Source organism: Lutjanus erythropterus, chromosome 20, assembly GCF_056507025.1.
Source record: "Lutjanus erythropterus isolate fLutEry1 chromosome 20, fLutEry1.hap2, whole genome shotgun sequence".
Taxonomy (NCBI): domain Eukaryota; kingdom Metazoa; phylum Chordata; class Actinopteri; order Lutjaniformes; family Lutjanidae; genus Lutjanus; species Lutjanus erythropterus.
Window position 1 is genome coordinate 7,701,507 of NC_139336.1, and position 14,339 is coordinate 7,715,845.

General features: G+C 39.3%; 1 protein-coding gene across 1 annotated transcript in view; it reads left to right on the top strand.

Annotated features, from left to right (window-relative positions):
• The window catches only part of tprn (taperin), a 31,753-nt gene extending 17,758 nt beyond the window's left edge, over positions 1-13,995 (top strand). Inside the window, exons 2-4 of the mRNA XM_084746529.1 lie at positions 10,286-10,487; positions 12,312-12,436; positions 12,893-13,995. Coding sequence (XP_084602655.1) covers positions 10,286-10,487; positions 12,312-12,436; positions 12,893-12,955 — 390 coding nt within the window. The 3' untranslated portion in view covers positions 12,956-13,995. The remainder of the gene's footprint in view (positions 1-10,285; positions 10,488-12,311; positions 12,437-12,892) is intronic.
• Positions 13,996-14,339: the final 344 nt, after the last annotated feature.

The window sequence follows — 14,339 nt, forward strand, 5'->3', positions numbered from 1 at the left end:
AGTTTTAGTTTTATTTGTCCACCCCAGTACAGTGGAGATGAATGGAATTTTGTTTGTGTTGCTTCCAATCAAGGGTGTAATTTCCACTGGGATTGGAGGCATGTGTAGTGGTGAAGGTTGTTAGGGCTGTATGGAGCCTGAGGGGTTAGGGAATACCTGCAGACAATACTCAGGGCTGACAAAGGGTTTGTCCACTGTTTTTTATGTTATAAAGTCACTTATCTGTATTTGCTACTTACAGTTGACATTGTCCTGAAAGGTGCCAGAGTGAATGTATTTGCTCTCTGTAGTAAAGATGTAAATACATTATCTTTTTAGCAGATATACTGTAGGTATTACTGTGATGTTGCCTCATCATTCCCGGATCCCTGCGTCTTTACAAACGTAGCATCAGGAACCACAATGGTAAAATCTCTGACATTATTTTGAAATCCTTTTGTAGTTCTATGTGATTAAATGTCCTTCATCTCATAATGTCACAAATATTAGCATAGCAGCAGTGTTTTATTTCTCCTTTATTTAAATACTTCTGCTAACATCTATGTCATGGCAGTTTCCCTCCTTCTCACAGTGTTTATGTTAAGCGAGGCTAAACACCTCATTAATACAACTCAAAGTGTCAGAATATTCTTTTAAGCTTATTTTACTAGTGCAGCTGTATAGAACATGATAAACGATGGATAAGAAAGTGCATCTAATCATGACTGATGCTCCCACTTTGTTTCTGTAAATGAGGTCCTCTGGTTCATGCTTAGTTATCCAGACTCACCAGCTCAGTGGAGACGTACACCAGCGGCTTTGTTTGAGCACATGTAGGCTTTATTATCCCTCTCTTTAAGAGCTAATGCAGCTGCAGCTCAGCTCCTCAGCCGGTTCATTGTGGTGCTGTTCTAATATTATCTACCTGGCTGGAGATTAGTTCTAATCAGGCACCTGGTGTGGTCAGTCTCCTTCAGGCAGGTACGCACCATTAGTCCTCTCAGAGGACTTTAACTTCCCATAACAGGGACAATGTTTTGGAGAAAAGTTTCATATAATTAAGTGGCATCGCACACTGTAAAAAAGCAGGAATCAACTAATCTTTTCTTATTAACTTTGTATTTATTGAAGTTCATTACTCTTAAAGGGGCAGTCCACCCCACAGTCAAAGTTCAAACAACTCAGTAAATTAAACACTCTCCTGAGACACATCTTTTTATAGTTTTAAGAAATGTATATGATGGAAACTTGCTGTGTGTCTCTAATACATTATTTTCTCAAGTACAAGTGAAGTTATTGAAGTACAAGTTATTTTTTGTTGTGAGTCATTACAAGATAATCTCAACTTGTCTTTACAAATTCAGTCAATTTAAAATTTTAAGGCAGCCTGGACATTGTTTCTTAAAGTTAAATCAAATAGTTTACCTTTACAGCATATGCTTTTCTATACATTCATATGAGCAGGTGCACACCACGCCCTGTGTCACCTGTCTCCACTGAGATAAATATAGAAACACACTTTAAAGAGATGCACACCCAGTCAGACGCACATCATGCAGACTCATGTTGCTACACCCTCAGTTGCTATTGTGTTGCTGCTCCACTGTAACTCAGCAGCTTTCGAGTCCAACCCGATCGGCACTGCCAGGGAACTCGCCCTCTCTCTCTCTCTCCCTCTCTCTCTCTCTGTGTGTGTGTGTGTGTGTGTGTGTCCATTCAGTAGGAACCACTTTTCACCAAACGAGGACACGCCATGCTGGGTGGCCTGGAAAAAATTCTTGGCACAGCTCCCATCTCGCCTATTGGCCGAAGCACACTCATGAAGACATAATCTCATCTGCCGACTCTCTTCTTCTTCCTCTGTCCCTCACTTCTTCTTTTGTCTGTCTTCCTCATGTCCCTTTGTGCCTCATACACAGCATACAAACAGCAAAAAAACTGAGCTGATGAAACTTGTGGAATACATCTCTACAGAAATATTATTTACTCTGCTTGCCGGCTTCCCTCCGTCTGATGTATCGGCGTGCTTGTGTCGATGCCGCTCCGGCAGCTCCCGACTCTGCAGACAACCGCAGTCCTAACAAGTCGTTTTCATTTTGTATTCAGCTTCAAAACTCCTGTTTTTTTTTTTAACAGACCAAGCAAAAAAAATACCACAGAGCTGAAATGATTCTACTAGCTTCCTCAACAGTTTGATCGTGTCACAAGAGATTTTTCCCTTTCTGTCTCTTTGTAAGAATATTCCCTCTCGTTCCCTTCTTCCCTAACTTTTAACTCCTGTTTCATACGTAAACCACAAACAAGAAATGTCACAAAGTGTAAGTTTTTCCATTCCTACACATTGCCCCATATTTTTAACCAAGACACCAATGCTTTCTTTTTAGTTTTGGTCAATCAGTAACTTTCCCAGCAATACACATATGTTAATGAACTCGCAACTTAAGATGGAGGCTATAAGTGAAACAGAAGTGCCTTAGATTTAGGGGAATAATCACTATTTTCTGCTATTTATTTCACTCTCTCCTTCCAAAACTTATTTATCTTCATGCAGACACAAGATTTTCTTTACTTAGCCTGTACAACAACATACATAAATCATAGCATAATATTTTGAAATGACACTATTTGAAACCAGTCATATTTGAAGATGGACACCAAGAACTGGTGCTGGTTCCTGACTGGTCAATACAAAATATAAATAATCTCCTGGACAAATGATACTGATATCAGTATTTATATAGTGTTACATATCTTGCTGACAGAACAAAATATTCAAAAGTGTGAGGTTACTTTACTGAATGAATGAAAATGCAGTTAAATGCAAGAATTCAGGAAACTTGAATCTTTTTACATCTTTCCATTTCATGTCTTTATTTTTTGCACCAAATTATGGAACATGTTATCAATAAGAGTATGGACAAGTATCAATCAATAAGGAGTGTCAGTATCAATGTAATTTATTACTATTTATTTATTATTATAATGAAATGAGAGTTGTTCCTTTATACTACATACGCAATACAGATAATTACATTAAGAGAAGAATAGAATAGAATAAAAAATATAAGACAAAATAGAATACAGTTATTTACACACTTACATATACACATATACACCCAGGAGAAAATTCAGTGGTGTATTCTTTTTTTATTCTTTGCATCAGATTGAATTTAAACATCAGCAACAATATGTGGATGATAATATGGTTGATATCTTTGCATAAAAAGCTGGATATCTGACATCATTTGTGTATGACGCATCATCAAACCACAGACTCTGCTTGCTATATATTTTGATATCTATATTAATAAAATCCTATCAATCCACCCCAGTCATATTGGAAGACTTGCCACATTCAATGGCCATTTTAATAATAATACTAATAACCTGCTAAAACAAAAAACAGTGTTTTCCTAAAGGTGAAGGAGTTGGAGGTCACTGAACAGGAAGCACAGTTTTCAAATCAAGTTGCATGTCAGAGAAAAGACATCTCATCGTTTTATTTAAATGCCAGAATGCCATCTGATGCAAAGCGGCAGCTTCTCACACACATATTCACACACACACGTACTGCGATACACAGTCAGTCTTTGATAAATATAAAACAAAAGCAGAATAATTAGTCAGTGGTAGGTGGCCTGTCCATGCCACAGCTTCCTGTCTGAGCACCCTGTGGTGAATGAGAGGGACAGCGGGGCCGAGTCCAGGCCCCTGTTGTCCCGTCCCACAGCCCGAGGACAGAAGACGAATCACTTCTGCCTCCACGATGCAGGCTTTTATCACAGACATGAAAAAGACCCACAACTGAAGCTCAGGCAGGGAGCGGCCCTTTATACATGAAAGATAACAGCTCTGTTATGTTTTTGTTCCTCTTTCTGTTCCTCTAAGTTGGTTTAATGCTGCAGCGAACCAGCTAAAATATGAAGTCAGGGAGAGGACATCGACTAAGGCGCTGCAGAGGAGTCTCATGCGAGACGAGTGGTGGTAGATGAGACAAAAAGAAAAGTGAAAGACAGTGAAAGAGGAAGCGAGCCCAGCAGCTAGCCTGATTTATTGATGGACTTGCTGTTTTGGCATCCAGAGACTTCCTCTAAGACAGGATGCAGTTTAGCAGGGAAAACGCTTTGTGTGGTGTAAGGTTTAACACAGGAACTAAAAAAAGGAGGTTTTGGGGCTAAAAATAGGCAATGTCTGGTACTGAGAGCCCTTTTAGAGATGGTAATATAGTGTTACAGCCTGTATAAGTAGGATTTGAGGATTGTACTGTTACTGTGGCAGAGTACTAATGTGGAAAACTAGTCTGGCTGAATTAAAAAACAGTACTGAGAGAAAATCTATGTAGCTGAATATTGTGATGATGAGGATAAAATCCAAAAAACAGACTAAACATTGTAGAACTTACCATTAGGTGACATTAGTGAGTAACTGGTTGAAAGGTTACAGTTGTAAAGGCTCCTTGTTTAGCTGACAGAGTTCACAGACTGACTTCAGTGAACCCTTGTCCTTCTCCACACTGCTGTCTGACATGAATACCAATGTGAAAGCAAAACAATACAGCTTCCTTACTGATATCATTATCTGAAAAGATGTAATCCGATCTATATTTTTATCAGCCCTAATCAGATATCAGCAACAATTAAATCATCAAAACATGATTACAGATGTCTAGTGGAGATAAGTGGAGGAGATGCTTAAATGGATTTATTTCCTGAAATTCTGAACATTTCTAGTCCGTCTGTTGGTCTTTGTTCTCAATTTATCCTTAGTCAGTTGTCCATGGACTTTTGTCATTTATGTGTCATCCTGAGCTAAATCTATAGACCCATGACCTTTATTTATAGAATCATCATAAATATATAGACTTTTGTCCTCATAACCTATGGACAATTTTTCTGAATCAGTAGACTTTCTTCCAGAATCTATAGACCCTCATCAGAGTTTCCCATAGACGGTGGTAAGCATCGTTATCACTACTTAGGACGAGGTGCTTGCCAGCTGAACTTCGTCCACCAAAGGCTGGACTACTGTTGTTGCACAAAGGAAATACCTGTGTTACTAACAGTTTGGCTGACTAGCTGAGGTCGATAGGTAATGTTAGCTTGTGATAGTTGGAAGTCTTGAACCTTAAACCTTGAATCTGTAGGCTCTCTGCTATCTTAAGACTAAAGAAGTCCGGAGTCTCCCTGAATAGGCTCTTGTGCTAAATCTATAGGCCCTTGTCCTTCAGTGTGAGTGAGATCAGACGTTTTATTATCACAAGTGGGAAACTCGAGGAACAAGATAAAAAACAGCACAGATAAAAAATGGTGTAAGTGCAAAAAACAAAGTACAAAGGCAAGAAGAACAGGAAAGTCTATTGTTATAAATTTATAGACTCTCATCTTTCTTGAGTTTAAAGTCCCTCTTGTTAAAGGTACAGACTAGCATGTTGACCCTCAGACTCTCATTTGTGATCTATAGATCCACATCCATACCCTGTACTCCCTCTTCCTCAATCTATAGACCTCCATTCTTATTTGTCTTCTTTCTATGAAGACTTCTTGAAACTCTCATCCTCAACCTATAAATTCTTATTTTGAATCTTGTGATACATTCGCACATCTTTGACACACAGACTCATTCCCCTTGATTCAACTCTCACTTCACCATCACAGACCTCACCATAATTACTGAGACAAACCAAGAGAAGAAGTGTAAAGGATATTGAACATACATGACATTTTGAAATTGAGGTTAAGCGCATACTTTGACTGGTATCTTGAGTCGGACGTGCTGTTGCTGGCTTGTGGCCTTGTGATGGAGATTAGGGCAGATTTAGATCACGGCCTGCAGCGTAGATGGAGCCAGGTACTGTATGTTAAGAGCAGTCAGCTGACTGACAAACCTGCTGTTATATGCATGTGTATCGGCTGTCATCTCCATGGCAACTCAGGAGAAAAAAATAAAACCAGAGTTTGCAACGCCTACATGTGGCCATAATGCCTGAATGGTAACCTATTAGAAACCATTTGTGGTCTTGGTGTCATTCTAAAATTGTATCCGTCAGGTTTGTGAGAGCCAAGACAGAAGTGAGAACAGCACTACAGCACGAAATCTTACCAGTAATTTCTTCTTTTTTTTTTTTACATAATAGTAACAGTTGCTTCATTTATATAGCACTTTTCAAAAAAGTTGGTGTTTTACAAATACATACAAACCAAAGAAATAACATACAAGAATTAATAAAGTAAAATTTATAAGCAAGAGCAGACAGGAAAGCAAGGATGACAGGCAGCAAAGAGCTCAGGTGGGAGACAAACCTGCAGCCGCTGCAGAGGGCTGATTGCCTCAATTCATGGGACAGATGCACCACCAACTGAACCACAGGAGTGCCTAAGAAGTATTTTTTTAAATGAAGAAACAGACTCCAAAACCTCAGTCTCCTCTGGTTTTTTGTTTTGACCTAGGAATTACAAGCAGACCTCTGTTGGAGGATCTCAGGCTGCATTCAGGCTCATAGGGGTTAGTAAATCATTTATATAATCGGGGGTCAATCCCAGATGTGCTTTAAAAGTTATAAAAATTTTGAAGTATGTTCTAAAACATACAGGTAACCAGTGCAGTGATGCTAAAATAAGGGTTATGTAGACTTTAAACTAGTTGAAGTTTGGAGAGGTTGTATTGAGTGAGACGGGAATACAGTGAGTTACAATAGTCTTAACGCTCTGTGATCAAAGTTAAGTTTATTATCAAAGATTTCTGCACTGGATGTTGATGCACCAGGATAAAGAACCTCAGACACAATTTGCACAATTTGTTTGTAAGTAGTAGTTCCAGCATCTATTTATTCAAATTATTACTAGTTACCTCTAAAGAACCTGCAATATGTCAGGAATCTGTATAACCTTTAATCTATTTTGAAGCTGATATTATTACTGTTTGTTTCTGCTTTTATTTGTCTTTTATATTTTTAAATGCTATATGCTATATTTTTCTGATACTGAGGTAAGCCATTCACGATTTCATTGTACCTGAGTATAATAACAATAAAGATATTTCTGATTTGTAAGTGAGACATGAGATGCTCACTGGTAGGGTCAGGACCCATGATAATGGTTTCTGATTTATGAATTGAGATGAGTTTAACTGCAGAAAGTTTTTAGAGAGCCCATTTATATCATTTGTAAGACAGGGTTGTATGTTGGAATCAAATGACAGATAGATCAGGGAGTCATCTACATAAAACTGGAAACTGATGCAGCACATACAAAAAATTTGGCAAGGCACACCATGGGGAAAAAGAGGTGGAGGATTTTAGTAATTTCCTAATAAGGAAAAGTCTAAATTCTGATTTCAGCCTCTTGGTTTCTGTTCTCCTTTATGACAGCAAACTGAATATATTTGGACTGTAAGTAAAACAAGACATTTGAGGATGTCATCTCAGGTTCTGGGAAACACTAATTGACATTTTTGACCATTTTCTGACATTTTAAAACAAACAACTATTAATTGATTAATCAAGAAAGTAATTGACTGATTAATCAACTCTGAAAATAATCATTAGAATATTGTTAGTTTCTGTAAAAACCGACAAATGTCGATTGTTCAGTTTAAAAGTTTCAAAACATATTTAAACTTCCTTCGAATGTTACAGCAGAAACTTAGAAGATATCCTGAAAATTGTACAGTAGCAGTAACTTCTCAGAGAACCTGTCACATTCTCCCTCTGAAGGAGCGAGATGTCTCCTATGAGAATAAACGCCAGTCAGTGTGCTCACTGACAGCTAAAACCGCCCATGTCTCTGGTCGCAGAGTTGCCATTCATGTTGGATTACATGGGCCCGTCTCACCCCACGGATCCATGTTTGCAGACCACTGAAGCGTTGCCAAACAGACATGTCTTACAGGGAACACTCTGAGACAATCAATCACAGGCCCCGAGCTCCTGCAAGGCTGCCACCTGTCCCACTTAGAGGACATGTGAGGTACAGTACATGAAGCCACAGACAGGCCTAAACAAACTGCAGCTGGCTCTCTAAGATTCCCAATTAAAAGCTCTGTTGAATAAGTTATGAGGTAGTTGGTCCATGTTGAGATAAACTGGCATTACTGCAGCGTTAGCAAAGAGCTGAGACATGTGAAAATGGTGAGTATAGATGGTTTCATTACAGAGCAATAAGGAAGTAATAACCTGTTAATGTTTACTGTGCTCATAAAATGCAGAGGCCTTGAAGGAGACTGATGTCAGTATGATGTTAGACTCTGTGCTTTTAAATGAGAGGATCTCTGGTTCTTTGAAATCTCGGCTGACGCCTGTAAAGTTTGGCCTCTCTACAAGACAATTCAGCAAGCAAACAGTCGACAGCGGGTGGTGTGTTTTCTTGGTAAACACATCTGGATTGTCAACAAAGAGCTTGTCTGCAGAGGCTGCTGGGGCCCCACAGTTACACGGGCCCCCACACAGATTGATGAGAACTCCAAGTCACACTCGTGTTTTTATCCATTTTCATTCGTTCAAGGGCAGGTCCATTATTTTTTTCAGGTTTTCATATAATTGTGTAGCTTCCCGGTAGTGTTCCCTATGTATCTCAATCATGAACATAAAAATTCTAGCCAAAGCACGTATGTTTTAGCATCAAAATGCTATTTTCCCAAGCCCTTCTGATAACGTCTTCCCTTGAGGTGCATGATAAATATTTGTGCCAATACATTTTCAGCCAGTAACTGGAAATGTATGTTATTATTTATTCATTATTTATGATAATGAAGTTACTCTTGATAAATATCAGCTATAATAACATCTGATTTGACAGATGTCAAAGCATTTCATTTGAATTTGTAGGTAGTATGCTCTCTAAAAGAGCATATTTGTGAAGTTTTTTGATGAACATTTGAAGAGCCAGCACTCTGAGCTTTCTTTATCTTCATAAAACTAAAACTTAATAAACTACAGGTTGTATGAACTTCTTTTTAAAATGAAAAATGACACGAGAAGACGGGTAATTATCAGTTATGCTACTGAAAAAAATGTATATTGTGCATCCCTAGTTTTTCCACGTGACCTGACAGGTTTCAGCATGATGATATCGCTACATTTAAAGCCCTTAGGTTGAGGGAGGGGAGAGCATCACCCACATCTGCTTTTTCCTTACTTGTACCTCTAACCTCTACTTTTATGTTTTGTACTCCAAACAAGATGAGAGGGTTTGGGGAATTTACTGTAGGAGCACAATTTTTTGACTTAAATAAAGGAACTAATTTGGGTTAAAATTTGCCAAAAAATCATAATCCTAGATTGACTTACCAGCAGCATCCAGACAGCTTGGTAGATGGAGTGTGAGCCCCATGTACTGAAGCTGTCAGTCCTCTGCAGCAGCCCCGGTTCGATTCCAGCCATTGGCATTTTGCCGTTTCCTGTCAAGTCTTCAGCTGTTCTATCTAATAAAGGAAGAAATGCCCAGAAAAATATATGTAAAAAAAACAATTCCTTATCAGCTTTTTCTTGAGTTTTCAACTGCAGTTTACAGCCTTTGTCAGCAGAGAGATATGGCTCAGTTGTCATCATGTGACCCACATACGTACCTTCAGTCACATGATAACAGGTACTTATATACTGTTCACTGATTGTACAACTGAGCGCCATCCACTGATGAAGGCATGAAGTGTGGTTTAAAGCCCTGGGAAATGCTAGTAAACAGACCTACGCTAAGATTATTTAGTCAAATATATAATTTGGAGGAGAATTTTGGAATTACTATACAAAGTTTGGGAACATGAGGGCGTGATCTGCAGTTTTGCACACACTGTGGTTGGATGAGGGGGATCAAATCTTGCATGGAGCCATAAAATTGCTTAAATTAACCCTGTGACCAAGGTGCTTAATGTGTCCTTGAGGTGTGAACTGTGGCATTTGAGGGGAACTTTATTTTGTTAAAATAGTAGTTGCTATGGGGAAGCTACCTTATTGTCTCCTTCTCTTATTTGCCAAGTCAGAGAGAATGATCATGAACATCAGATCACAAACAGGCATGTGTCCAGCCACAACCAAACTTCTGTTATTGTCTTCATATTGTGCCAGTGAAGTGTAAATAAAGTATGGAGGCAGGGGAAGTCAGCTGTCAGACATTTACCTGTGGTAGTTTGTTGTTTCTCTCCATTTCTTCTCCATTTTTTGGAGTTTTTTGGTCAATTAATTACTTAAAAAAACACTTTTTCAGGACAGCTCAAAAATTAACAATATTGCTAAATCAAAGTGGTATAATAACTTGTCAAAGGTAAGAGATATTTGCTGTATTCTCATATTTCTGTCCCCGTCTGTCCTTTGCAGCTCAAGATCTCTTTCAACGAGTCGAGTCTCGCGAGTACATACGAGTATCCGTCAGAGAGCAGCGTGTGGGACAGCGGGGAGGAGGACGAGGAGGAGAAACGGGACGAGAAGGTGCCAGACGAACAACCGAGCATGGTGGGACGCATCCACATCCCCCGACCCAGTTTCACCACCTCGCCCACGCACACTACCAACAGCAACGGTGAGACGACACGAGATGTGACATAGAGTGGCAACACTGTCAATCTTATAATTTTGTAGGGGTTAGATGTGTGTTTTTAACCCCTCAAGCAGCATTAAAATGTCTGTCTTTGTCCAGTACGTTGGTCTAGACATCTCTACAGCTATTGGACACACAGAACTCAATTGTCCTGCAAATATTTGTGGCCCCCAGAGGATAAAAAGAGACTCATTGAAACATCCATAAGGTCAAAAATTCTACTTGTCCACCTTGATTTTATCTTTAATGTCACTGGAGATATTCATAGCTCCTAGAGGACATATCCTCTCATGTTTTGGCTGGTGAACCTCTGGTCTTTGCTCTGATGCAATCATTTACTTAAAAAATGTAAATTCTGGAATGAATTGACAGATTAATCCTTTCCATCTTGGACATCCCACGAGCTTTCCTCTCTGGATTTAAATAATAAAATCTTGCAATTAAGGGTATTTGTGAAGCACTTATGTAAAAGCAGAGATAGAAAGCTGCTTTTCTGGGACACAAGAACAAGAAAAACAAAATACATAATGAGGAAATAAAACTAGAAGCACTGGTTAGGGAAAAAAAACTAAAACATTAAAAGTAGGACAGTTTTCTGCAGTGGTGAGAGCAAATAAACAAGACCCAAACTGTTAATAGAGAGCAGGATCAACAGCAATTACTGTACTTAAAGTCACAGAAGTGCACTTTATGGAGAGATTTGCTGCAAAACAGCATCATGTAGTGTGCTTTTATTTAGACGAGAGGCACGGGGCTCGTATGCAGAAGCATTTTGATGGACATACTGTATTGTGTGTACAAGGCATGACTGTAAACAAGTATTGAACTGTATCCAGTGGTACCTTGGTGTATATTTTAATAAAGAAATCCTCCAGTTCTTGTTCTGAGAGATGAAGTGAAGATCAGCCTCTCACTCTGCAGTTCAACACTTCCCATTACAGGCCACTGACGAACCAAATAAAAAGATTAGCGAGGCAGTGGAAGAGGAGCGCGGGAATATCTGATTCTGTCTAATCAGTTTACATAAAGCAGCCCATCCCTTAACACATGCCTGCCTCATGATGCTGTTTGCATAGGGCTGGGCAGCATGGCTGAAAAACTGACCTCGATAAAATATTTAGTTTCAGTCGCTATCAATAATTATTGATCATTTTTAATTACCCATTTGAAAGTCATTTAATACTTTATTTTGAAATTAACCATTTTATTTATGAAGACACAGGTAATAGACTTAATAGACTTTTAAACCTGCTAATAGTGAATCTACTGAATATTTTATTGAACAGTTTTCTTATTGCTATTGATGAAGTGTCACATATCATTATTGTTGTATTGCCCAGGCCTATGTTTACACGCAGCTTAAACTGAGACTGAGTCACAGAGGCTGTTGAGCTGATTCTGTAGTCATTTTTGAGTCTAGTTTCATGGTCATTTTAAATCCACCAACCCTTGTCATCAAGGATTAGAGTTCGGCCATGGTGCATTTTTCTCACATTGTGTTGGGCAATCATAAAAAATGCACATAAAATTGCTGTTTTCCACTCTTAAAGCACTCTTGAAGCCCTCCTGTGCACAATGCAAGTGTACCAGAGACAGACAACATTAAATATGATGACAGTGACCCCTACTGGATAAACTGTGAACTACATTTAACAAAATGTGTGTGTCACTAGTACCAAAAAAAGGAAAGGTACAAACACATTAGCATGCTAGATGTTAAATTAAGGTTTAACAATAGCAGCAACACACATAGGGAAAAAGATTTAACCTTCTGGTAACACATGATGTCTTTTTTATTGTCTGCAGACCTTTCCAGTTATGTGCCCAAGCACTCTGTGGACTTCAGCGCCTGGCAGGAGCACAAACATGAAGACAGTGTTTACCAGGAGGACACCACTTCCCAGCAGACACAGATGACAGAGGAAGTAATGGTGAGAGAACACACGCTGTATAACGAACCTAAAGCTGTTTACACACTTCCTGTTTATGAGGTACTCTTTAATAGTCAGTGCGTTACCCACAGTAGACTGCAGTTGGCATGCCTTGAAACCCGTTATATAGCATAATATTGTTTTCTCCAAAGCAACAAAACTCCCTTGGCAAAAACAGTCTTTTTAATTCGTAAAATGTGGGAGCTGCTTGTCAAGCAATTCCCTGATCAGTTATTTTTTTTAAATAAACTATTAACTACTATTGATTTGTATAGGTGGCTAAAATATATTTTGCTGCTAATCCAAGTGGGTGCATACTTCATACAACCACATTTAAAAAAAAATCTAAACTGCCCCTTTAAATCACAAGTGTACAGGTGCAGGACATAAAAAATGTGATTCTGAACAGTATGAAGAAAAGATGTCCGCTTTATAAACTTTGTCTTTTGTCCTCAGCTCACTCCAGCAGACAGCTCCTCCCTGTCTGACTACAGCAGCGAGCCCGCTCTTTACTTCTGATCAGTCGGACCAATCAGCTGTACAGTAGCATCTCACCTGTCGGACCAGACTGCAGCCCAGAGCCCAGCGAGGTCTGTCACACCTGGGCCTGAACTGCCTCTACACTCCAGCCGTCTCTAAGCACATCTTCCTGATCAGACAGGAGACACAACGTTTTGTTTTGTTTTGTTTTTTTTCTTTTCGGGGGGCTGATTTCCTGCCACGGTTATCACTGCACGCCACGTTACCAACTGCATATCAGAGCAGAACAGCTTTCCTTTCTCCTGACCTGATGCAACAAATTCCAAAAAAGCAGCTGGACTGTCTTTCCCCCACGATCCCGGACAGTTGACCTGTCAGCCTCCCTCCTTCCTCTCCGACAGAATGAGATCCATTATCAAAATCTGTAGAGACGTCTGTCTTCCTCTCCAGACTCTGGAAGAAGTTCGCCAGGCTTTCACGTCCCTCCTGCGATCCTCTGCTCCAACATTCGCATCAGGTTTTTGGGAGACGTTGACGTAAAGGAGCTGAAAGCGAGTGACCTTAACAGAACAGGAAGCCGCCAGTGCCCATGTATAGGTATTGCCACGGTGACGGAATTCAGTGTTAGCATGGAAACATGTCATTAGGACGTGGAAGACGCGTCCGCTTGTGTAGATCGCTGGCAGACTCCAACACACAAAAACAAAAAAATGGTGAAAGGGTGCCACAATTGTAGTTTTGTCTTTTTTTGTTTTTGTACCTGCATGTTTTGATTTCAGCCGACAGTTCGGTTGTTTCTCTTTTACTGTAAAGCTTCTGTATGCCTTTTAGTTTTTGTATCTTTTCTGGCAAACTATGCTGTATCGAAGCTGCTGGACATTCAGTAGAAGAGTCTTTTAACGGCAAGCAAACTTCAACACAAACTCCCTTCTTTGTTACGAGGGAAAATATGCACCCCAGGGAAGATTTCTGTCAATCAGCAGCAGCTCTGATTTCTGATTGAACGCTTGAAAAAGTGACCTTGGCCAATAATGTCTGTATGTCCGTATTGCTGGTGACAAACAAAAAAAATCATCATACTGTAGAATGTTTCTGTATATCCTCCTATCAAAGTATCTGTGTCACGTTTATCGGAAGCTGTTAGACCCCTTTTCTGGCTTCTCATGTATTTATTCCTGCTTAAAGTTGAAGTTTGCATGTCTGAGACCTGCTCATGTACAAAAGACATTTTTGTAAAGACAATTTTGCAGAAGTGGAAGGAACCGGACTGGTGCAAACAGCCCCACCGGACGTTTTTTTTTGTTTTTTGGTAACACTTTCTATTGAGATTATGTCTATAATGCATTGTAAGCACATTCATAAGACATTATAATTATTTTTAAGGCTTTATTACATCTATTAATGTTTAAAATAATGCATGAAA